At 40.0% G+C, this 26,702-nt stretch overlaps 1 protein-coding gene across 3 annotated transcripts in view; it reads left to right on the forward strand.

Annotated features, from left to right (window-relative positions):
* Positions 1 to 20,745, forward strand: part of CDK8 (cyclin dependent kinase 8) — a 102,219-nt gene extending 81,474 nt beyond the window's left edge. Inside the window, exons 6-13 of one of the 3 annotated variants that reach the window (XM_060079740.1) lie at positions 2,077 to 2,208; positions 9,330 to 9,443; positions 11,893 to 11,962; positions 12,763 to 12,835; positions 16,099 to 16,196; positions 16,806 to 16,884; positions 17,008 to 17,166; positions 19,470 to 20,745. In XM_060079740.1, the coding sequence (XP_059935723.1) occupies positions 2,077 to 2,208; positions 9,330 to 9,443; positions 11,893 to 11,962; positions 12,763 to 12,835; positions 16,099 to 16,196; positions 16,806 to 16,884; positions 17,008 to 17,166; positions 19,470 to 19,595 (851 nt within the window). In that variant the 3' untranslated portion in view covers positions 19,596 to 20,745. Of the gene's footprint in view, positions 1 to 2,076; positions 2,209 to 9,299; positions 9,444 to 11,892; positions 11,963 to 12,762; positions 12,836 to 16,098; positions 16,197 to 16,805; positions 16,885 to 17,007; positions 17,167 to 19,469 lie in introns of all 3 variants that reach the window. The other 2 variants (XM_060079738.1, XM_060079739.1) reach the window with 2 other exon arrangements.
* The last annotated feature ends 5,957 nt before the right edge of the window (positions 20,746 to 26,702 follow it).

The raw sequence follows: 26,702 nt of genomic DNA on the forward strand, positions 1-26,702 counted from the left end.
TTCATTAAAAATAGCCTATAGAGGTGAGTGGCTTCTATCCATGTTAGAAGCCAGCCTCACCTTCAGTCACAAGGGCATACAGTGTACTAGTAATTATACCATCGGTTCTGTTTACCTGAGCCACATTAGATCAGAACATATGCCTCTGTTAGCCTCATCTAGAATAGGAATTACAAACTAAGGATACCACTGAGGCTGGGTAGGTTCTAATGAGCCTTTGCCTGAAGGGAAAAAATTAACAAGCGTTCTCTACCTCGGCATGTTTTCCAATAGCTCTGTTTTCTTTATATCAATGCAAATTTTTACCCATTCCTGGTCTGATAACCTATAAGGATAGAACTAGATTTATTTTTCCTAACTGGTTATTTTTTCATTGTCTTTTCCGAGTTGTGTTTGTCACATTTATTTAGTTTGTTTTGTGTGTGGATAGAAGAAATGTAGTAACTAAATTATATTAATTTAAAAGCAGCAAGCAGGCTTATGGGAGTATATAACAAAGTAAATAGGAATTTCTGATTGTAAGATTTAATATGAATTAGAATTATCAGCTGATTTGTACCAACAAAGAAAAACCCAGGTATTCTTAACCCTTCTTCCCTCCCCTCCCCTATAAATTCCCCAAATCTCATTTTCTACTTCTAATTAGACTCTCGAAATACTCTTGATATAAATTTTGCAAGTGTTTTAGTAGTGCGAACATTTGACACACCTCGAAATGCTCCTAGTCATTGACTTGCTTTGAGAACCAGGCCCTGTCAGTGCTTACGATAGTATTAAATGCCTGTTAAGTCCTTACATGTGCTTTTAAAGGATTTCATCCAATCCACCTTGGTGGCATCAAAGTCAAATGTAAGTTCAGAGATGCAAAATCTAAAAGACCCAGCCAAACAGTATTTACAGATGTGTTCTTTACTGTAAGACTTAGGGGAATTCTATATGTTAAAAATAATCTAGTTTGGAATTATACTTCTGTGTAACATGTATGATGTTGGCAGGTTTGGGGGACACTAACGGCTTAAAGTATTCACATTTAAGAAGAAATATTAGTTCTTCTGTAAACCAGTATTTAGTAATCTGACTCATGGTTTTAATTCTTTGCCAAATTTCTGTGGGTTTTTTTTTTAACCTCTGTAATTAAGTAGATTAGATTGGGGCCTACTTCATTAAAATGTATATTAGGAGAGCAAAATTAAACAAATGGTGGATGAATCTTGAAATTTTCGAATAGGTGGTATGAATAGTGATTGTTCATTCAGCGTGTGTTTGGCAAAAGCAATGTGTAATGACACTGTACTTGATGCTAAAAGGGGGAGAGAGATGAAAAAGACACAGTTTTTGCCTATAAGAAGGTGGCAGTTTATTAGGATAAATGTCCATGCCCGAATTACCACACTCTATATTAAACCGTGTGAAATGCCGTGAACTGTATCTCATTACAGCTCCAGCTCTGAGATACGAGTTTATGACATTTGTCAAATCACTTAATTTCTTCTAACCTCAGTTTCCTCATTTGAAAAAGGAGGTGATTGAATTATATGATCTTTAAAGTCTTTTCCAGCTTAAAAAACAAACATGATTCTTTAAAGAAAAAACTCCACCCAAATAAATGGGGGGAAATAGTGGTATTATTATACTGTACAGTCAGCTTCTGATTATACCAGTGAACGTGCTTATTGATGCAAATAATGGAAAGCCTCACCCTAACTGATCTAGTGTCTTGGTGCTTGTGACCAATAAAAAGAAAGGGAATGCAGCTTCACAGCCCTGTCCCAGTGGTGGTAAGACATATGGAAAGAAATCTGCCCGGAGGGGTAGGGTCACCCTTGACCTCTGGCAGCAGAGGGTGTCTGTAACCCAGTGGAAGAGTGAGTGACAAGAGTTGGCAATGAATGAAGATCTCAGACTTGTTTTATATTTAGACTTCTGAAAGGGGTGAGATGTTGTGTTGGTTTTGTTGGTTTTCTCCCCCCAGAATTCACATTTTTCGTATCTTACTAAATAATAATAGTAAAATTAGAGTAATCAATAAAATTTGTAAAAATCTGTGTCCTTAACATTGCTGTTATTTTTTTACAGCTGATATGGGCTTTGCCCGATTATTTAATTCACCTTTGAAGCCTTTAGCAGATTTGGATCCAGTAGTCGTAACATTCTGGTACCGAGCCCCAGAATTACTTCTTGGAGCAAGACATTATACCAAAGCTATTGGTGAGTAGAACTAATTAAAATTCCATGACTTTTAAAAAGTGGCTTTGTTGTTGTAAAGTATACATATTTCTGTATATTTTTAAATCAAGTAATATAGAAAATTATAAAAGTAAGAGCAAAAACTGACATAAAATTCTACTCTCTAGAAATACCATCATTAGCATTAGGGGTGTACCATTCCAGACATCCCTTTCTGATAGATAAATAGATGCTAAAATAGTTTTTAAATATATGGGACTATACTATGAATTCTAAGTAAAAAGTATTTTAATTTTACTTGAAAAGAGAAATAAATACAGTAAAATTTCTTAATTATTGAACTTCAGACAAATGTTTCTTTCACCAGAAGAAATACTAGCTTCTAAAAGATCCCCTTAAAGTTAAGGAAAAGAGATTATGAACATAAGTAGGCATTTAGAACATCTGAACTCACTTTTCCGTTTTTGATGGTATTGATTATCTCCCTGTTTTGAAGAATTAGGAAATCAGTGCTCTCCTACTTCTGTCCCCACCCACCTCTCAGTTCATAATACCATCGTCATCATTATTGGTATTACCACGTTGTTGATGCTTACAGCATTTATTTTCTGTTTGCAAACCATAATGCCCACTGTTGTTTATACCTAGGCTACATATTGTAATGGATTTGATGTTCAACTACCACAATCCTTTTATCACAACTTTTCCATTAATGACATCTTTATTCTGCTTCATTTCATTCGGTAGAATGTTATCATCATGTAGTTTTTTCTTATGTGTTTTGCCTTTCTTTTTTCCTTTTTTGTGTGCCTTTATTGCTTACTTAACTTGTTCTATGTTCTCCAGGATGGTGTTAAACCCATTTTAATTTTTTTTGGATAACTCCACCCACAAGTCTTCTATATTTCGCTCTATTCTGGATTGGTTTTCATCCCTATTTTTCCTTTTTTTATTCCTCTGGGTGGGATCTATTTCTTTCTGGATTTCATTTTTCATCCCTTACTTTGCTACAGCATATTCTTTTTTTTTTTTTTTTTTTTTTTTTTTTTTTTGCTGTACGCGGGCCTCTCACTGCTGTGGCCTCTCCCGTTGCGGAGCACAGGCTCCGGACACACAGGCTCCGCGGCCGTGGCTCGCGGGCCCAGCCGCTCCGCGGCATGTGGGATCTTCCGGGATCGGGGCACGAACCCGTGTCCCCTGCATCGGCAGGCGGACTCTCAACCACTGCGCCACCAGGGAAGCCCCAGCATATTCTTAAGTAACCTATCTTAGAGGTAAATTTTCTAGTTCTTGTATTTCTGAAAAAAAAATGCCTTCATGATACTTTCCAGTTTGGTAGGGATTAAAATTATAGGTACAAAATGATTTTGCCTCAGAATTTGGTGATGCTCATCCATTGTCTTCTAGCATCAGTGTTACTAATGGAAAGTCTCACATTGATCTTGTTCTCATTCAGTGGTGAATTACCTGGGGTTTTGTCCTTTCTGAAAACAAATAGGATTTCTCACCCTTGTATTTCACAGTGGTGTGCTGGCCACTTGGTAGGCACATTCAGTTCGAAGTTTATGTCCCATGTCTGTGGGAAATCCTCTTGAGCTAGTCTTGATTGCCTCCTCTGTGTTTTTATTTCTCTTTCCTAAACTGAGTATAGGCAGATGTTGGATTTCTTGGATTGATCCTTTATACCACTTTTCTTCTCATGCTTTTCTGCCTTTGTCTTTTTTATTTCTAAGAACCCCTTCTTATTCTCTGATTATTAATTTTTTAACATATTGTATTGCTTTATGGAAAAAAAAAAAGCTTCTTAAATACCTGTGAGGACAGTGATAAAGATGCTTTTTAATCGTTTGTAATTTCTGGAATAATCATCTGTGTTTTCTTTGTAGTCACTTTTTTTACTGATATGTCTTGGTCTTTCCCTTTCATGTGGCTGGTGTTCTTGAACTGTTTGTTGACCCTTGATGTCTCTTTGCATTTGAGAATCAGGTTACAAAAAGCTGCTTGGGAGCTTAGTGTACATGGATCAGAGGGCTCACAGATTGGCAGGCTTTACTTCAGGGTGATCCAGCAGAGAACTACCATTAACTGGGGAATCCTAAATGCCAGTATGCACAAGTCTTTGCACTGAGGACGTTCAGATTCTTTAAGGGAAGAATCTCCAACTTTTGGCCCAAGCTTTGTGTACCTGGTAGCCCCAGGGCAGTAGTGGGTGGGGAGGGATCAAGTGTTCAAAATACAGACTTTGTAGCTGATTCTCCAAGCACAGAATCTCCCCCAGAGCAGTGCCGGGCAAGTCTGCTTCCCACTCAGCAGTAATACTGTGGGCTGGGGCCTTCTCTGAACTGTTTGCAGAAATGTTTTTATTTGTATCTCTGCTAGATCAGGTCTGCATATGTCCAGTCTCTTTTCATCCATATCGTAGTCAAAATACTCCCCCTTCAGAGAGAACTTCCTTGGTCACACCATCAGCCTTACCCATCACACTTCTGTCTTCCTGTCTGAAATCCCCTAAATGGGTAAGTCTTGACCAGCTGTTCATCACTGGAGGCCATTGCCTGCATGGTGAGAACTGAGTACTCTGCTGAGTGAGTGACTGGGTCTTGTCCCTGATGGTCTCCTCCGGTTCTATTACTGTGGATTTGGATCTTTATTTCTTTGCTGTCATTTCAATATATACTCAAGAAGAGGAAAGGAAAAATACTTGTAATCATTCCCCCTTATTAATCTTGAATACAGCATGTCTTTTTTCACAAAATCTTTTATGTTCACTAATCTTTATACCTGCTTTGAGATCACATTTTATTGTATAGAAAAATAAAAGTAGATTAAGTTAGTCAGATATAAGACTTTTCTGTACTATACCGTTGCAACTTTTCTAAAAATCTAAAATTATTCCAAAATAAAATATTTATTTTTTTTAAAGTCAATTAGGAGGAAAAATAAAAGTTATTGAAGCTAGCCCTGTTTTTGAATGTATATTACTACCTAAGCACACACTTGGTTATCTTTTTTACAAAGGTATTCTAAATGGTTAAGCATGAAAACTAATATGATACATAGGTATTTTTTCCACCTAGAAAATGAATATTTAAAAGCATTGTTACTTTTGGTAAGACATATTAAGAGGCTATACAAATAAGGAAATAATTACCTAATCTCAGCTGCTGTTAACAGAAAACTCAACACTGAATTGATTTAAATTGAGTAAAAAATAAACTATAGCATAGGTTTGTGACTGGCTCATCATTTATTACTTTTTTCTTTTTTCTTAAGAAATCTATATTTTATTGTGAGCATTGAGAGTTGTATAAGCTGTTATTCACCAGGACAGTCTGCAGTCTAGCAGTTTCAGGTCAGGGCTGTTTGTCACAAAGCTAAACTACCAGCTGTTAGATAGATTCCTTTGTTCAAATGCCTTTATAATTTAGCAAAGAGAAGGCCTTCTTCCTTCTCATCAACATCAAAATTTATTGGATAACTGTTAGACTTTTTAAAACTTAAGAGAAACCAAAATGAACGCAAATTATGTCGTTTACCCTTAGGGGATCTCCATCCAGTTGAGAAAACAGTATGACTGTGTGCATAAACTGTGTTGTCCTCTTTGAACAACAGAAGTAACCAAGACTAGCGCTCTGACTTGTAGCCTTAGCTCTGCCACTCGGGGAGGGGGACGGTGTTTAGGCAAGGCGTTTAGTCCTGTATGGCCTCATTTTTTGAAGATGAGAATTTAGCCTAAATCATCTCTTAGATCCCCTTCAACTCTGAAAGTTCTGTGACGTTGGATAGAAACCACTGCCTTCTGAGGTAGCCAGAGCACAGAGGGAACTGACTTGAGGGCAGATGACTTGAGACCAAGGTCAGTCCCAGTCCCTGCGCATATGCCCGGCCCGGCCCAGAGCAATCCTGGAAAATGCTTTCTTCTGTCAAAATGTTTGCTCAAAAAAGTGATAATGTAGATATCTTACAAATTCCTTTTTTGTTTGAGAGAGAGACAGAAATCATATATAAGCCATTTTTAATATAAATTAAAAAAAAATAGAATCCAGGAGTAGAAAATGAAACTTCTTCCTTGCTTCCAGTCTCTCTCACATGGTTCGTTCCTCCCGCTCCACAGGTGGGTAACCTAAGGGTGCAGTAAAGCACTCAGCACATCCCCCACCACCACCCTGAAGGCACTTGCCTAGCGTTTTGACTTCCTTGTCAGGTAGTTGTAGTAGGCTCAGCAGATAGAAGAACCTTTGTGGTGAATTTACCTATTATTTGCTGGATATGTTCATACATGCATTTTAGTGGTCTCATTTAGAAGGGTTAAATCTGCCAGTGGAGTTTGCTGGGTTATGTTAGACTGAAGGTGCTAAGAAGAAGCAAGAGAGCATAGGGGAAATCTGAGCACGTCAGCCGGCATGTTCCCACCCTCATGGCGAATAGATCTTAGTGCTGTGCTCATTCACTCCATTGTATGGAACTGCAAGCTGAGTCATTAAACCCAAGAAAGAAAATGATAGCTTAGTCAACACTGTACTCCTGGGGACAAAGTTTAATTCAGTTTTGAGTGTTGGGGGTTTTGTTTGATTGACCTTGTGGAGAAGGCTGAAAGAGGGGTATCAATCTTTAACTAATAGTCAACTAGGGCAGTCTTAAAAGTTTTACTAAAGTCTGAACTTCAATAAAACCGAGAGGATGTGAGTTTACTCTTTCATTGAGATAGAGGCTAACTGTTAGTACACTTGTTGATTAAAACAAATTTAACACATTTTTCCTCCCCCCATTTGGTTCTGTGTAGCCCCCAGTTGTGGTCCACTTTGCCTGGTTAGCTCAGTAGCTACACATGAACATCACATACTTTGAGAAGTAGATGGGATTTGTATGTTTTTAATTTGGAAAGTCTTTCTAGAAGGAGTTTGACAGGTAGGTGAGCAGGAAGGGACTTTCCCTTGTCACAATCTGAAAAAATAGGCAAGATAGGAGACACTTGTTTACAAAGATTTAGAAATTTATCTGAAGTAATAGCCTGATCAGCTAACTCAAATTCGTGATTAATATCTGGATTTGAAGAAGGGAAGGATGGTGAAATTGATAGAAGGTGAAAGATAATAGAAAAGATAGGAAGAGAGAGGTTATTTAGGGTAAAGTTAAGCAAGGTTCAGTAAAGTAATTTTCCTACTTTCCTGACCTTTTTTTTTAAAGCAACATAGGATAGCTAAACTATTTACTTACCTCTCATCTTCCTTTACATGTTTTATTTTTTTGTTCGAGTTTTCATAACCACACTGAGTTGTTACAGCGTCTCTTGGGTGCTATGAGTAGCGTTTTACAGGTGCAGACTGACCCCCCGGCCCTCTTGGTGACCCCACTCAGCTTGCCTATCTTCCCTTGGATTGAGATGATGAAAGGTCAGCTTCCTATTGGATAACCATGCAAAAAGAATAATCACAAAATAATTTTCCCGCTTACTCTCTGACGGTAAAACGAAAATAGCTTGGCTTTTATTTCTTTTCTTTTTTTTTTTTTTTTTTGCGGTATGCGGGCCGCCTCTCACTGTTGTGGCCTCTCCCCTTGCGGAGCACAGGCTCCGGCCGCGCAGGCCCAGCGGCCATGGCTCACGGGCCCAGCCGCTCCGCGGCATGTGGGATCTTCCCGGACCGGGGCACGAACCCGTGTCCCCTGCATCGGCAGGTGGACTCTCAACCACTGCGCCACCAGGGAAGCCCCGGCTTTTATTTCTTGATGAGACTTTTCTGTATGGTGGTGTTGGCCAGACTTGGTTCTCTGATGGGCAGACAGTGTCATTTTTAAAATCACTTGCTTGTAGTCTCGTTTGTCATCTTAAAGTAAATAGATGTTTAACTTGTTACTTTGAAATGTAAGTGTGATCATTTTACATTAAATTAAATTTCTACTTTCCAGTTTTAGATTTTAGGAATTTTCAGTTATTTATAAATTGACATTTTTTCCCACTTTTATTTAAGTGACCATTATTAACATAACTGAATAATCGGCCTTAATGAAATAGTGATTTTACTTTGTCCTTCTATAGTTATTTATGTTTACCACAGGTATTGGTTAGGTCAGTGAGAAACCACTTATTGAGTGCCTTCTGTGTGCACAGCCTTGTGCTGAGTGTAGGGAAGTTACCATGGTCGGTTTAGGGATTTGTTGAGTAGAAATGGAGTGCTTTCAGCTTCAAATTCCAAGTTGGCATATATATCTTTCCAATGCTAATAGTTCTCTTAGTAAGAATTTAATATGAATGAAAGTTAGCCTGTATCTTAAAGTGAGTGAAGGAAATTTGTTGTATAAAGAGGAATCCATTTGCCTGGCTTTTAAATAATTCTTATGAATTTGTCACCTCTGTGCCTATTTAAAGGTAGTATTTTGCCCCATATTTTCTTGTCTTTATAAAACACTTAAACTTGCAAAGTCTGACTCTGCTATAGCATGGAGAAACACTTGAACAAAAAGCTCTTCCAATATAAATGCTGTTTCATTAGAATATTTGAGGCTAGGCATTGTCTTTTTCTTGTTGGAACAGTACCTTGCTAACTAGTGCTAACATGGCAGAATAATTGTTAAGCTTCACAAATTAATAAGCACATAAACTTAGATAGGAATAAAAAATATTTTTACCTCAAAAAATGGTGCTGATTTTTTTTTTGCAAGTATGCACAATTTCACAGGCTGTTTGGGTTTTCTGTTTGTTTATTTTTTTGTTTCGCTTTATTTGTTTATGGTTCCCATGTTCCATCTGCAGCTTTGTATGTATTTCACAGATAAGGTAATGTTTGAAGCACTTAAACTCACCAAAATTTTTAGGTAATAAATTTGATTAAACTTGAACTGAAACCACTGGGTGGGATGGAGGTTTAACAGGGAATGAAACACTGGAGTGGGTGGGGTGGGAATATGTATGTACATTCAATATTCCTTGATATTTATAATTGCTAGGAATTAATATGGCTTATTAGGGGAGAAAAAGAACTAAAAAACACTCCCTGCCAACATAAATATGCATTTTCTTTTGGAAAGAACCACTTTATTTTCCTCCTTTCTTTTTCTTTTTTCCTTTCCTTTTTTTTCTTTTCCTTTTTTTTTTCTTTCTTTTTGTTTTAAAGATATTTGGGCTATAGGGTGTATATTTGCAGAACTACTAACGTCAGAACCAATATTTCACTGTCGACAAGAGGACATCAAAACTAGTAATCCTTATCACCATGACCAGCTGGACAGAATATTCAATGTAATGGGATTTCCTGCAGGTACACATTATGTTTTTGTTTTTGTTTTTAAATCACTGTTGTTTGAACTTAGATATCTTCATTGGAAAGGTGTATATTTTTAGCTGATGAAAGCTACTCTTACTCAATTCTCTGTGTTGATGACTTGCCTTAAAGACCCATAGAAATAGCAAAATTTGTAGAGTTCACAAATTAGCATAAAATATTTAGGGGTTTCTTGAATTTGTGGGGTGTATTTTTGTTTCACTTTGGTTTTTGGTTTTGTTTTGTTTCATATTTAAAATGGTTGCAATATCTGTATTTAAAAGGTGCCTTTAGTTCTCACGATTGGAGATGAAATAAAATTCAGTAGTATGTATTTTTGTCTGGCAGTATATATAATAATGTCATTACTTGGTATTTGATTACAAATTTTGAACAGTATTTCTATTTAGGGCACTGTGCAGTACATTGTATTGAATAATAGCATTTTTTAGTGTATAGCTGTTGTCAGTAAGAACATTCTTTGAAGTTAGAACAGTCAGGATGTGAGTGAAGGGCTCGCATTGCACAGCGACCGTGCCTGCACTGATTGCAGCAGGGAGGGAGTTGTTGGGTGTCCCGTCACAGGCTTTAGATCTCTAGCTGCATCCCAGTCCCTTGTGCCACAAGACAGCCCTTCATCACCCACCAGAAACTCTGCCCAGAGGTCCAGAATAAAGAAAATTTGTTTAAAACCCCTACATAGTTCTGGCTAGTCAAGTACTTATTAGAAGTTGTTTCTTATTATGAATTTTTCTTAGGTCAGTAACTCAAAACTAATACAGAAATATCTGGGAGTTATAATTCCACATCCCTTGTAAGTGTTAATTATCAGTAAATGCAGAATAACTACCTTTCTCCAAAATTGACTGACATTTCTACAAAGATTGCTTTGTTGTGATGGGAATTTCATTTATTCACTAAATATTTATTTATTGAGCACCTGCCATGTTTCAGGCACTGTGTTAAATATGAAATATTGTCCATATAACAGACATGACTCTTGCCCTCTTGGAGCTGACATTGAACTGCTCTAAGGAGAATGTTGAGAGAATGGGAGTAGTTTGAGTAGGTGGGGAGATTGGCCTTTTCTTCCCACCTCTGAATGTACCCATCATTTCAGAGGCCCCAGGGGAAGGAGCATGGCTTACAGGGGTGGAGTTGGGGGCAGCCTCCATTGTGATGGTTCTAAAATGGTTCTTAGTATGTGGTTCCACAGTTAGGGTAGACTTAGCTTATAAGGAACCTAAAAGGAAGGCAGCAGAATTTAGACTTGTGCTAAAGAACGAGACTCTATGATAAGTTCTTGAGAGCTAGTGACATGGTTTATGTTCAATTTTAGACAGATTAGTATGGCAGGGGTATGTAAAAATCAATTTAAGAAAGGTAACTCAAGTCAGGAAACCAGCTGCTTACCTGTAGCAGTACTCCAGGTATAAAGTGATTTGGATGGAGAAGAAAGAATAAAGGTATAATTTTTGACAGGAAGCATGTAATTGAGGAAAGAATAAAAGATTATCTCAGGATTTCTAGCTTGAGAAATTGACAAAAATAGAGAAATTGAACAAGGAAGTAAGTTAAGGAGAAAATGCCATTTAGGAATTTAAAGTATGTGTTTAGTTTACAATATGTGATATCTGTGGAGGTTAGGTAGCAAATATTTTTATAAGTCAGTTGAAAGAAAAGCAAACCTCTGAAGGTCATTTAAAAGCTGAAGTGCTGTGAAGCTACCTGGTAGAGTGCGGGCACCTGTGGGCTCACAGTGACGTGCCCTGAGGATGACAGCAAGCTTCTAAAAAAGCATGTGGTGTCTGAGTAGCTCTAATGCCAGCAAGACTGATTGAGGCATTTCCCACCTAATGGATCCAGTAGCTGGAAACTAGCCAAGGCACCAGCTGACTTGTTAATATGCTAGTTACATCCTATTCTGTTCCATTTCAAAGAGCTGCTACTGCTTACCTTGATGACCACATAAACCAGTGTACTTAATGAGGGAAAGTGAGGAGGGCCATAGGAAAAGAAGTACAGCTAAAGCTACTGAGGGGGAAGATAGTGCCTTTATTGTTGAGGAGATTGGGTGCTGATTTAACCAAGAAATTTGGGGGGACAAAAGTGGTTTTACAAATAGAAATAGAACTATTAAATAACAGAAATATTTATTTATAACTTGTTCCTCTGTTGTTACAGAAATTGAGGTAACTTATAGTAAAACATATAGAAAGTAAGCATTCAAAAAATAAAGTTAAAAGATAGATTGAACTCAGTACAAGGTATGGGGAATTGCATTTACATGTTTAAGATGTTTGCTATAGCTGACCATTTATTTGAAGTCTGTGCTTTCATGGAAGTTAAAAGTATAAGACAGGTAATGAAAAGTGAAGTAACCTTTATTAAAATTCCTGAGAATAGGAACCTAGACAACCTAAAATTGTATCAATGTATTTCACAGATAAAGATTGGGAAGATATAAAAAAGATGCCTGAACATTCAACATTAATGAAAGATTTCAGAAGAACTACGTAAGTTGGAAAGAAAATAGACCTTTTATTGATTTTTGCTTTTCTGGAATTCTCAGTATAAGATTGAATACTCAACATGGTAGAATACTCAACACAAGATTATTCTATTAAAGAATTTTACTTATTTACTCTAATAAATATTTTTGCATTATGATAGTCTTCATTTCTTAAGATGTTTGGTGATAGAAGGTGAATATCTCATATTAGCAGCTGATTTGGATATGAGAAAAAAAGTCAGTTCATTTCTTTCCATATTTATTACTTTCTGGAAGCTGTGCATCCATGGAAAGTATCATAGCTGAAGCAGTAAGAGACTGAAATAAACAAACCTTGCTGATAGCCACCTGCCTACCCACCCAGGTTGGTTGTAAATTTAAGTAAGTTTGAATGGAGAAGAAGGAATATTTCATTTATTCTCAATGTAAGATCAAGGGGATTGGGAGAGGGAGTTTATAGACCTGTGAGAAATTTTTTAAAATTTGTATTTATTTTAAACTTACTAGTAAGGCTGAGTTAAACTCGACCCATATGTTATTTAAGAGAACTGTTGAGATAGCATTCATGTGAACAAAGCCAAACAGTGTGTATATTATTCATGAAATTATCTTGCATTTAATCCATAGTATCCATTCAGAAGTGACTAGTGTGAATACTGAATGAAATATAAAATTGATTGAATACCATTTTCAATATATGTTCTGTGTTGGTTATCATTAAAATAATTCTGTTTGGAAAAACTTCAGCCAATGTAAAATTAACCTCATATCTAATATAGCTATTTCATAGTATTTCTCTTTCAGGTATACCAACTGCAGCCTTATCAAGTATATGGAAAAACATAAAGTTAAACCAGATAGTAAAGCATTCCACTTGGTAAGCATTAGAGAAAAGTACTAAACAGTACTAATGCATTTTTCCCCCTGTTAAGCCCAACCTGAGGCCTTTTTGAGTCAATTTCTGTGGTTACTCAGTACTCTTAGAGTTCTTTAATAGTAAAACTAATGCAGAGATCTTGTTGGTACATATAGTAAAGATATCAAATACTTGTTTTTCTAAACCCATTAATTAGAAAAATTAATTAGATTTTCTAATTAATTAGAAAAATTAATACTAATTTTTCTAAACATTAATTCACAGACTTAATATTTGATTACATTAGATTTTCTTTTTTTTTTTTTTTTTGCGGTATGCGGGCCTCCCACTGCTGTGGCCTCCCCCGCCGCGGAGCACAGGCTCCGGACGCGCAGGCTCCGGACGCGCAGGCTCAGCGGCCATGGCTCACGGGCCCAGCCGCTCCGCGGCATATGGGATCCTCCCAGACCGGGGCACGAACCCGCATCCCCTGCATCGGCAGGCGGACTCTCAACCACTTGCGCCACCAGGGAGGCCCTAGATTTTCTAAAGAGAGTCAGTGTACCAAGTCTGTCAAGTCATTTTAAAAATTCCATTTATTGGTTTTCATCAGTTATTTTAAAATTTCAAAGAAGAATCAAGATGAAAACAATCCCACTGTTCAGAAATAAGTTTTACAGATTTTACCTCTTTATAAGTTTACCTCTTAGAGACTTGGCTGTTAAAGGTCCTTCAGGGACCTTTATGTGCTTTTTCTGGAAGAACATGAGAAATGTAGTATATAGATAGTATATAATGGAAAAATGATTTGACCTAAAATCTAAATGAATCTGCACTGTCAAGGTAATTTGTGACATTATATTCAACTATTGTCAGTTTAAACTTGTTTACAATAAACTTTCCATTTTTACATCATAACAATTAAAAATGTTTTTCAGTTTTATGGTTTTCAAAAAAAGTAGTATAAAGGGGGAATTTGGGGAAGCGGGTTATATTTTGCTTGGCTTTAAATTCTTTTAATCCTTTATTCCCAGTATTTTTAAATGAGTTCATTAAATGGGAATTTTTTTACTTTGAAAGGATTAAGCTTTCCTTTATTACAGTACCAGGCCCCTTGGCAAATATTTCTTGTATTTCTGCTTTTTCTTCTCCTTCTCCTCTTCTGCTTCTGCATCTTCTTCAGTAATTTTTTATCATGTTGTGTATCATACATTTCATATGTAATCAGCAATTTAAAAAGCAGTGCTGGGCCTCCCTGGTGGCGCAAGTGGTTGAGAGTCCACCTGCCGATGCAGGGGATACGGGTTCGTGCCCCGGTCTGGGAGGATCCCATATGCCACGGAGCGGCTGGGCCCGTGAGCCATGGCCGCTGAGCCTGCGCGTCCGGAGCCTGTGCTCCGCAACGGGGGAGGCCACAACAGTGAGAGGCCCGCATACCGCAAAAAAAAAAAAAAAAGCAGTGCTTAACTGACCATATTACCATACAGTGTATTATTATCCAAATCATGGCTTCTTATAATGCTTCTCATACTACTTAAAATAGTACCCAAATTGGAAGGTAAGTTAGACCCTTGAAAGTTATGGCCTTATTTATTCTAACAAAATAATGATAATAGTGGTAGAACAAAAGTCACAATTTAGGGGAATTATCTTACGTCCCCCCAGTTCACTGCTACTCAGTCTAGTCTGAGGAGACTGTCGCTACCACCACCAAAACTGTAGAGAGACAGGCTTCCTTTACAGCTTACTTGCTTGTTTTTACTAGGGTGACCTATCTTGGGTGGTTCCATCTGAAAGCTCTAATACAATTCCATTAAAACTGTTGAGTATTTTAAGTAGCAAATGCATGCTTTTCCTTTCAATCTCAAAATAAATTGTGCTTCCACTGAAATATCAGCTCATTAAAATTAAAGTCTCAGCATCCCAGCATTTCATCTGCATTTAAAAATATTTTCTGTCCGTTTGTTCTCTGATTGTGTCATCTCCCACTGTCTCCACATGTCTGCTAGTTGCTTGGTTTTTATGGTCATAGGTTAGCGGCACCAGAGACACCTGGGAGTTGTTAGGAGGTGCTCCAGGGATGACTCTGGTGTACTCTAAAGCCTGGAACACACTGCATCAAATCAGAGATCATAAGCTAAGAGACTGCTGTTTAGATCATCTCTTAAATCACATATTAGCATCAAATACTCTAGTTCATAGAGCCTTCAGTAAATTATATTTCAGCCGAAAGATACTGAGTTTTCACATTAGTGTGACATTGCTTTATGTAATAATAATAATAATAATGGCTAACACTTATATAGTGCTTTCTTTGTGCCCGGCACTGTTATAATTGCTTTACACATATTAACTCATTTAATTCTGAAAATAAACTTACGATAAAAGGTACTGTTTTTAATCTCCATTTGAGAAATGGGGTTACAAAGTGGTTAAGTAACTTGTTCAGAATCTCTCAACTAATAAATTCATAGCCACACCTCTGCATTTCACGAGCTCTGTGCCAGCCACCACATTTATTCAGACCAGCGCAGCGCTGTCAGGAGGACTCGGACGGCCACGCTGTCTGGTAGGGCAGCTCCAGCCACATGTGCTTGCTGGCATGACTGAGAAACTGATTGCTTAATTGGTTATTAATTAATTTTTAATTTGGTTTAATTTGGTTATAATTCATTTAGATTTAAATCTAAATAGCCACATGCGGCTGGTGTATTATTTGTGTTATAATAAGTTTTCCCGGGGCTTCCCTGGTGGCGCGGTGGTTGGGGGTCCGCCTGCCGATGCAGGGGACGCGGGTTCATGCCCCGGTCTGGGAGGATCCCACGTGCCGCGGAGCGGCTGGGCCCGTGAGCCATGGCCGCTGAGCCTGCGCATCTGGAGCCTGTGCTCCGCAACGGGGGAGGCCACAGCAGTGAGAGGCCCATGTACCGCAAAAAAAAATAAAAATAAGTTTTCCCCTTAACAGAAAATACAAGAATTTTAGTCCCGTTTTAAATTGGATATAGCAATTTAGGGAAAAGGTCACTGGTTTAGAGTAAGAAGACATAAGTTTAGTTACTTCTTGTAGGAGAACCAAGTGAGATAATAAGTCTTAGAATGACTAAAATGTGAATTATTACATTAAATGGAACAATTGGGAGATTTTCTTTTGTTAGTTTGGGGGAATAAATACCCTCCAAATTCTGGTGTTATTCATCAAAAAACATATGCCTCCCAAAATTGTGCCAAAGGGTGTAAAACTAAGAGAAGTAATGCAGTGATGTGTTTATGATTTGTGGTTTCAGCTTCAGAAGTTGCTTACCATGGACCCAATAAAGCGAATTACCTCAGAGCAGGCTATGCAGGACCCCTATTTCCTAGAAGACCCACTTCCTACATCAGAGTAAGTGATCAATTTATGAACTCACTAGCACGATCGACTGTTTTGGTGCTTTTGCTTTTGGTTGTCAGCTCCAAGTTGCCATAGCTCTTACATGGGGACCCAAGGAAATCCTTACGAGAAGTGAAAAATGAGCTCTGATGACTGAAGTGTCGTCAGGGGTTTTACAGCTGTCGCTCCCTCAGACTCCCTGAGCTGGCTCACTGCTTGCAGTTACAGTATTGTGTTCCAGTTGCAAACTCCATTCCCAGATATATTTGTTTCCATACTCTCATTTTAAATGCAGTTTGGAGAGTAAAATAATGACATTCCAGCTGGAATCTATCTTTTGATCGTGGTGATAAAAAAGGAGCCTGGGATCAAAGAAGAAAGCTGAGTCCTATCAGATGATTATTGATTATTTTTATACAATGAAAAGCTCTCCCCTGGCCTGCTGTGACGTCACTGCTTAGAAGAAGAGATTCATTGTGTCACAGCGGCATGAAAGGTGCTTATATCACAAATAAGCAGGCAGAGTCCATCTTAAAAGATGAAAACAAAAACCACTTAAATGCAGCATTTGAAATATTGATGAGTATACCCGAAATCACTTTTCTTTTTTCTTATGATCAGCGTTTTTGCCGGTTGTCAAATCCCTTACCCCAAGCGAGAATTTTTAACAGAAGAGGAACCTGATGACAAAGGAGACAAAGTAAGTATTAAAGTGCGCTTGGCCACTTCTTGTTTAATTCGGTGCCACTCTGCCATTTCCTGGCTTGGACATGTTTTGTTCTCCTCCTGAGCTGAACTTTATTTTTGTGTTTAACCACTTGAGAAGAACCAGCAGCAGCAGCAGGGCAATAACCACACGAATGGGACCGGCCACCCAGGGAATCAAGACAGCAGTCACACCCAGGGACCCCCATTGAAGAAAGTGAGAGTCGTCCCTCCTACCACTACCTCAGGTGGACTGATCATGACCTCAGACTATCAGGTACCTCTCTTCTGTTTCGCATTGACCTGCCTTGTCAGTATTGCATGTGGGCTTGTGACCACTGGAAACTGCGACGTCGTTAAGAAAATACCAACCTTTACATGCCTGGGAAACACGTTGACATGAAGAGTTATTGGCATTGAAAGCACTTGGTACAGTAGAGGGGGCTTAGCCAGACTTGACATGATCAGACTTAAATTATGCCATTCATTAACTCTGTGACCTTGGACAAGGCTTTAGTTTCTCATCTGTAACATGAGAGGGGCGAAGCCTAACCTGCCGTTGCCGTGGGAACAGCTGTGGTGAACTTCAGCACCCAGCGTACAGTGGGCACTCGGGAAGTGATGTCTCTGTCCTTTCTGAAACCACAGTGATGAAGGACTCAGGCTTCCAAATCCCAGCCCCGCCACTGACTTCTGGGCAAGTGGTGGTTCAGATGTTGGTTCAGATGTTCTCGGTTTCCTCATTTGTCGGATGGATGTGGATAATGGTCAGCGTGAGGCTGTGGTCAGGATCACGTGAGCGGATGTGAGCTAAGGACAGTGGCCGGCCCGACTGACGGGCATTTAATACATGACACCACTCACCTTATTCATTCTTATTATCGTCGTCGTCATTAGAATTCTTAGTAGCGTTCACAGCGCACAGGACACACTTCCTGAGTTCTGGTGGTGGTGCTGGTGGTGACTGTAATCATGGGAAGAGCTTGCCGAGTACTTACCATGTACCCGCTCTTCTACTAAGCATGAAACAGACATCATTTCCTCCAAGCGTTACAACTCTGTGAGGTCAGCATTATTGTCATTTCAGAAAACTGAGGCTCTAGAGGTGAAACCCCTTTCCCACGTTCAGCCCACAAGCTGGAGGTGGACTCAGGACGCAGACTCAGACCTGCTGGGGGTGGCTCCGATGCCACTTGTTGATCCTCTCAAGTGACAGGGTCAGGTCCTTTTCCGACAGACCCATTTTGAACATCGTGTACCACCTCCCTGCTGGTTCTAATCCTGTTCTCGACTGATCTGGATTTCAGTGTGGAAGCATACTGAAAACTTGACCAATTAGAGTTACTTCCCTACTAAAAGAGAGAAAGAGGTCTTAGTAAACTAGTACGGCTCCCAGAGCCTGCGGCGACTACACCTCAAGAACTAGATATGAACTCTTTGCTATGGTTAGCGGGAGGTCCAGCCCACCAAACCCTGGTAATCATTGTCTGCCTGAGTAGTAAGTGTCCTCCAGTGAGCTCACAAACAGGCGTCTTGCGGGTTGACGTTTGCTCCAGTACCTTTTCCTCCCCACCTGGAGGGAAAGAACGCACCTCTCGGCACAAGGGTTGTTTGCACACTCAGGTGGTGCGTCCTGAGCATGAAAATGAAGCAGGGTGGAGCATGTTGCTGTGCTTCTGTTTGTTGAAGTTATTATTGTGGTGGTTTTTGTGGGTGGTTTCAAAAATAGCATTTCTGACTACAATTTCACATGTCCACTCTTTTTAAAATGTTATTTTTGCTAGGGTTGGCAGAATTTCAAATTATGTGATTTATTAAACATGCTTTGAAAGAAGAAAGTATTAAATGATGGTTAATCTTTCGTAGTGTTTGTCTTGGGGAACTAACAGTATGAGAGAGAGGTGCAGGAGTGGGAATAGGAATATAAGAGATCAAAACTAGAGGACTCTGAATGCGGCCCCTTGCGCTGTTTTTAGAATTGAGAATACCACTCTTCCTACATTTTAATAATTGTAACTTTACTTTTGTATGTCACTTGTAGCAGAAAGTAAGATTCATTAATGTAAAGGGCATAAAAATATCTAATGCTGAAGAAATGATTCTGCGGTACCCTTTTTTGTCATATTCATTTTTGTTCTTTAGTCACGCGTGTGTGTTGAGAGTTTTCTACTGAAGAAACAAGCATGTAGGTTAGCTTTGAATTTCTTAATGTACACATCATTAAGTTCCAGAGTAACCATCCCAGGCAAGTTAGTTATTATTTATCAGGTAGATATAAAACAGCATAAAAGGGAGTTCCTGTTATAGAAAAAAAAAAATGAACTGCACAGCACAGTAGTAAGACTCAGCTTAGTGTTATTTTACCAGCAATACTTCTGACCTTCATAAAGAAAAGCTGATATTAAAAGATTTGGGGGTTTTGTCATTTTAATTCTAAAGCCACTACATAGCACAAGACTTTTAAAATTCTTACTGCCGTAAAATAGAAGACATTTCAAACACACATAAGCCTTACTGGCTCAGGATACCGCCAGCGCGTAGAACACCTGAGTCACATCTGCCCTCCCTCTCCTTTTCCAGCGTTCCAATCCACATGCTGCCTATCCCAACCCTGGACCAAGCACATCACAGCCACAGAGCAGCATGGGATACTCAACTACCTCCCAGCAGCCTCCACAGTACTCTCATCAGACACACCGGTACTGAGCTGCGTCGGATACTGTCCATGCACTGTCGCTGTGCTGCAGGGCTGCCTGCGGCTCTCGGCGGGAACCTGGAATGGGCCATGAGAATGTACTGTGCAGCCACGTAGTCAAATGTCCGGTAGCCGAGTTCCACCACTTTTCACAGATTGGGGTAGTGGCTTCCAAGTTGTACCTTTTTGGAGTTAGACTTGAGAAGAAAGTGCTAGCACCGTTTGTGTTGTGGGTTTGCTACTTCCATAGTTTACTTGACATGGTTCAGACTGACCAATGCATTTTTTTCAGTGACAGTCTGTAGCAGTTGAAGCTGTGAAATGTGCTAGGGGCGAGCATTTGTCGTTGTATGTGGTGAATTCTTCCAGTGTAACAACATTATCTGACCAATAGTACACACACACACAAAAGTTTAACTGGTACTTGAAACATACAGTATATGTTAACAAAGTAACCAAGACTCAAAATGAGATTATTTCGGTACACCGTTCATTTTAGTGTCTTAACAGTGGGTTGATTCATTTTCTACATTAATCAGTGTTTTTTGACCAAGAATATTGCTTGGAATTTTTTGAAAGTACAAGAAGCCACATAGTTTTTCCAGGAAGGTTTCAAAACTCCCAAAGATTGATTTCCAACTTATGAGTTTGTTTTTACTTTTAATCTATGACTTGACTGGTATTAAAGCTGCTATTGATAGTAAATAAATATGTTGTCATTGATATAAACCTGTTTGGTTCAGCAAACAAACTAAAATGATTGTCATAGACAGTGTTTTATTTTTCCTGTTGGTGTTGCTGATTTGTGAGCATGCTTTAAAGATGAAAAAAGCATGAATGATAACTTCCTTAAAAAGGTGCGGCATCCAATTCAGATATTTTGTCCTGATTTTAAAGCTGGTTGGTGTAGTGCTACTAAAATTTTGTTCAGTTCATTTTCTTTTTTAAAACTTGTTCGCACGTTGTTTAGGGTGCCCTTACTTCAGCAAAGGAGAAGGAGTAGGAGAGCCTTAGAATTTTTGAGGAAAAAGAAAACCTATAACATACAATGTACTGTATCAAACTATTTTACATGAATGACACAAGTATTCTGAATTTAAAGAAATTGAACATTGTTAAAAACAGGTGTTATGTAATAAATTTATTTTTCATAAATCAAAATGTGGAGTCAATTGTATTTTTATATACACAAAGGTGTTTTCTTTTAAAATGTGCCTTAGCAGGTGGCCTCCAAATAAATCTCTTCAGTTGTTTTCATTAATAATATCTATATCTTCTGCCTCCATAATGAAGTAATGACTTATGGTTTAGATACGGATTCTTTTCTCTGTTCCACTTAGTGCTATAATACAAGATGTGAAATAGACACCTTTCTAATGGAAAGAAATCATAATGAGCCTTCCATTTCTAGAATAATGCCGAATTCTGTGATGTGCTGAGCCCACTTTGACTCTTTTATCCCAAATAATTATTTTTACTCCCTCCTTTGACACAAAATACAGAAGATTAAGAAACTACCATACTCCTTTTCTTAAAAATTCAACTCATTCATATAAAACTATTCTAAAACATGTTAAGAACTGAGGAATTCTGATAGCGCATGGCCTGACCCTAACGGTAACGGTGATCTTTAGGAGCTGAACCCGTGTTTCCGTGTTGAGTCCTCCCGCCCCAGTTCACGCGCATGATGCCCAGATCTGGCTACAGAGTTCCCCCGCTGCGTCACCGCCCTCAGTCTTACCTGGATTTCCCTTCCGCTCTGATTGTCTTCCGCTTTTTTCTCCCTGCCTTTAATGAAGTGCTTTTAAGCTTAGTGTGTATGAGAATCATCTGGAGTTTTCTGTCTTCTCGGGGTTTGGCCCCCGAGGTTGTTTCGGTAGGGTTGGGGTGGAACATGGAATCCTCGATTTCAACAAGGTCCCCAGTTGGTTCTGATGCAGTAGTCGAGGTACACGCACGAGGAACGCTCCCAGGCTGGTCTAAAGCTTGAGCAAACGGTAGCAGTTAAGTGGCTTGGAGAGAGGGCTGCTCTGTTGACAGCCATCTTCTCCTGCATGAATTTCAAAAAGCAAAACCCACAGTAACAAATTCCACTTGAAGTGTTGGAAATTTCTCGGGCACGGTCCTCAGATTTCTTTATTCCTTTATCAACCCCCATTTGCTGAGCAGCCCTGCCCAGTCTTGCTGGTGACCATCAAATTCACAAGTCCAGCCTCTTTTCCTCCCTGAGCTGCAGACTCATGTATTTAACTGCGTCTGTGCAGACGACAGACCCCCACGCCTGCCGTGGTTCTCTAGCCTGCTCCCTGGCTCTGCTGCTCCACGAAGCACCTCTCGTCCACACCTGACTGCTTTGTGTCCCTTCCCTCTTCCATCCCAGTCCTCTCCTCTTCACACTTGCTCCCTGGCTGCCGAGTTCCAGATTCCCAGCCCAGACCTGCCTGGCACATCTGACCCATGACTCAGATTCTCTCTAGACTGAACGTATCCAAACTTGACTCCTTCCTCGACCGTCCAGCCTGCTGTCCTACAGACTTACCCGCCTTCCCAGTTGTCCGAGCCACGGGGAGACCTTGGCTCCATACACGCGCACGCCCACAACGCCCTCCACCCCACACCCGCCTTTTCCTTCAGCGGCTCCCAGCTGCCGTCTCCTCCCCCTTCCCTGCACCTGTCTTCTGCATCACAGCAGCCTGGGCGGTCCTCCTGCTGTTCCTCCTCTTACCCCCATCCGTGGCAGCCAGACCCCTTGCTGTGCCCAGCAAGGCCCTGCGTGTCCTGCCGTGTCTTTCCCACCCCGTCACCTGCTTGCTCCAGCTCCAGCGCTGTCCTCCCTGTTCCTGGAACCTGCCACGCGCTTGTGGTCTCGAGACTTCTGCACTTCCTATTCCATCCGCGTCTTTCTCTCCCCAGCTTCTCGGCTTCCTCCCTCACCTCTTTCAGGTCCGCTCAGATCTTACCTTATTAGAGGCTCCCCCTTGCACTGTGTATAAGACTGCAGCCTGCCCCCGTCTCCCCACACCAGCCAGCATCCTGCCCCCTTGGCCCGGCTTTATTTTCCTACACGGCACTGACCATCACTAACATACACTTGCTTCTTGTTTTTCCTCGCCCCGCCCCAGGAGGTAAACTCCACAAAGGCAGGTTTTTGTTTTTGTTTTTAAAATGGAAATATTATTGACATACAACACTATGTAAGTTTAAAGTGTACAGTGTGTTGATTTGATACACATGGTTCCACCTATATGACATTCTGGAAAAGGCAAAACCATGAGGTCGGAAAACAGAACAGTGGCTGCCGGGGGGCAAGAGTGAGATAGGGATTGGCTGCAAAAGGACGTGTGGGAATTTCTCTGAGTGATGCAGCCATTCTGTTATCTTGACTTCAGCTGCGCAAGTGAATGCAGAAATCCTCAGAACGGTGTAGGTGAGTCTTAGTGGTTTTAAATTCAGCCTTAATAAAAAACAAATAGAAGAAAAAAAAAAAGCCAACAAAATCTAGTGTTGGCAACTGGAATGCTCATACATTACTGGTGGGAATATAAAAAACAGCCATTTTGGGAAACAATTTGATGGTTCCTTATAAAGTTAAATGTATACTTACCATATGACCCTGCAATCACACTCCAGGGTATTTACCCAGTGGAAATGAATGCATGTCCACACAATAGTCTGTACGTGCATGTTCAAAATACCTTTATATTATAGCCTGCAAATGGATGTCTATTAACAGATGAATAGATAAATTGTGAGATATCCATGCAGTGAAATAAATTATTCAGCAATAAAAATGAAAGTTTGGTAGAATCTTGATTGTAATGGTGGTTACACGTGCACATATATACGTTTTTCAAAACTCATCAAACTGTACACTTTAAATTGGTGATTTGTATGTAAATTGCGCTTTAAACTTGATTTAAAATCTAGTATTTGTAAAGCTTTTTAGCACATGCCTAGCTTTTAAGCGCACATAAATGTTAGCTATTATTAGTGTTTTCTCCAAATGGAAATATGACTTTTTTCTTAAGACTTATAGTATGACCTAGTTCTAGCAGGTAAGTTAAACTTGGAGTCATTTCATGACCAAACGTTTCCTAGCCTCTCATGAACCAGCTTAAGAGTGTTTAAATGAGCGAAACGGAAAGCTAGTGCATTGATAATCCCAAGGCTGGAATATTCAAAGGTCCCCCTGAATTCAGTAGTCTTCATTAAGATTTTGTTTTTTAATTCTGCAAGGGTTTGGGGCTCCTGCTTTTCTAAAGTGTTACTAAACAATTAATACAATCTTCATCTCACTTACGAATTTGCTCATAACCTGAATGTTCTTTGAGCGAGCAAGAGAGTTGAATTCACTAGATATTTACTGAGCATTTGGTATGTGTTTGATAGTCCGTTAGGACTTGTAGCCCAACAGAACTGAAACAAACCTCAATCGCTATCCTCAAACCCTCAAGGAACTACATTTACATTTAATCGAGGAGTCAGGATACACACAGGAAACAAAATACAGTGGACGCCATTACGGGATCAAGCACTAAACAAAAGGCTGGGAACCATGACTCTCCTGTCTTGAGAGGAAGCGGCACCGTGGGAAGGGTTCTGGGGTGGGGAGGATTGGTGTGGAGCATCCGAAGAACACGGGGCTCGGGGTCAGAAGACCTGGGTCTTGGCCCTGCCACTTACTTAATGTCAGCCTTGGTCAAGTCATTCACCTTTTCCAAGCCCCTGTCAATAATAAGAATTGTAATAGTAACTATTGTAATAGTAACAGTGTTGTTTTCACTGTCACAGAAGTGCCAAAAGGCATTGTGTAAAGCAAACTATGCATCACACTTCAAAGTTGCATAATTAGCTTTATTAGCTCAGCTGGACCCTAAAGTAACAGCGAATGCCTACCATGTGATAGGCACTGCGTGAAGCATTTTACACGTAGAATTACTCCTCATGAAAGCTTGGTGAGTTAAGTATTATTTCCCCCCATTCTGCAAATGAGAATAATGAAGTTCTGAGAGACCGTTCCCTGCTCAAACTTACTCAGCTATGTGACCAAGTCAGATTTGCTTTACCTCAGCTTCCAGGACTCAGAGGAAGGAATAAGCCATGTCATACAGGGTGAAGTGTGCATCTGTCCAGAGCACAGAACACGTCCTGGGCAGCAGTAGCCAGAGATGAAATAAATAAGCTTGTGGGCTGCCAGCGAGGGCTGTTTTATTTTCAAATGAAGTCATTTCTTGGTGTGCTTTCCCATTTAAATTACAAAGTACAAAAAGAATTTGTATTTTACTAGTTACTGATAATGTCTGTTGAAAGCATACTCAACAATATAAGGGATTTTAAAATCTGATGCTTGTTCAGTAGGCCCTAAAATCAGCTTGATTAATATGCGGTAATTGCTTTTCCAGTTGAATTTCTGCACTGGCAGAAAATATGCTTTACATAGGCAAAAACAGACAGCTAAAATTTTTCTCTGATGTCGTCAGAGACTTTCACTGTGCCAAGTTACGCAGGAGTCCTGTGCATGTCAGAGTCCTCCGGGCCCCTTCATCCTCCAGCTGCTGTTACGGTGACTGTGTCCACATGGGCTGCAGCCATGTTCGGGCAGGTGCTTTGCCGGGGCCCACGACAGTGGAGCTTCTCTGATGCCTCATCCGTGAAGAATGCTCGTAGGACCCACTCTGAACTCAGGATACGAGGGGCAACTGATGCCCAGGGGGTTACCCTTGCCCAGTGGATTAAAAGAAGCAACGGCAGACTTCCCTGGTGGTGCAGTGGTTAAGAATCCGCCTGCCAATGCAGGGGACACAGGTTCGAGCCCTCGTCCAGGAAGATCCCACATGCCGCGGAGCAACTAAGGCCGTGCGCCATAACTACTGAGCCTGCACTCTAGAGCCTGTGAGGCACAACTACTGAGCCCATGTGCCACAACTACTGAAGCCCACGTGCCTAGAGCCTGTGCTCCCCAACAAGAGAAGCCACCGCAATGAGAAGCCCGCGCAACGCAACGAAGAGTAGCCCCCCGCTCGCCACAGCTAGAGAAAGGCCGCGTGCAGCAACGAAGACCCAACACAGCCAAAAATAAATAAATTTATAAAATTAAATTGAAAAATAAAATAGAGTTAAAAAATTTAAAAAAAGAAAAAGCATCAGTATGTAGATGCTTCCTCCTTTGATTTCCCAAAGCAGAACAGTTTGGAGAGGCATTTTGTAAGGCACTTTAGAAGGTCTTGACAGAATTGAGCACCAGTCACCCACGGTGGCAGCCAACCGAATAATGCCTTCTTGAATTGGTTTTCCTTTCTTGTTCCCTCCCTCACCTCACACTACTGCTTCCTGAGATCACATTCACACGTAAATCAACTGCGCACAATGCTTTGTCTTGGCTTCTGCACTGGGGTAGCATGGAATCCAGGCTAAAAAAGTGCGTTCGAAAGATGTCAGCCGTGAGGAAGCCGTTGTTGGTCAAGTAGGTCGTGCTAGGCTGTGCTTCGCAGTAGTGTCAATTTACTGAGATTTTCCCTGTGGTAGTTTGAATGAGCTACAGGTGGATCGTTGGACTGGATTATGAAGAAGTTGGGGCCCTTGAACAGTATGGGAACAATGTGTGTGTGTGTATACAAAGAAGATGTGTGTGTATGTATATTTTTACGTATATATACACACACTCATCTTCTTTATCCATTCATTCATTGATGGACACTTAGGTTCTTTCCATACCTTGGCTATTGTGAACAATGCTGCAATAAACACGAGGATGCAAATATCTCTTTGAGATACTGATTTCATTTCCTTTAAATAGATACCCAGAAGTGAGATTTCTGGAACATACAGTAGTTGTATTTTTAATTTTTTGAGGAACCTCCATACTGTTTTCCATAGTGGCCATACCAATTATTGGGCTGGCCAGAAAGTTCGGGTTTTTCCATAAGATAATGTAACAGAAAAACCCAAACCAACTTTTTGGCCAACCCACTACACTCCCACCAGCAGGTGCACAGAGGCTCCCTTTCTCCACATCCTCACCAACACTTGTTATCTCTTGTCTTTTTGATAATAACCATTCTAACAGATGTGAGGTGATGTCTCACCGTGGCTCTGGTTTGCATTTTCCAGATGAGTAG

The sequence above is a fragment of the Mesoplodon densirostris genome, chromosome 17 (assembly GCF_025265405.1).
Source record: "Mesoplodon densirostris isolate mMesDen1 chromosome 17, mMesDen1 primary haplotype, whole genome shotgun sequence".
Classification (NCBI taxonomy): domain Eukaryota; kingdom Metazoa; phylum Chordata; class Mammalia; order Artiodactyla; family Ziphiidae; genus Mesoplodon; species Mesoplodon densirostris.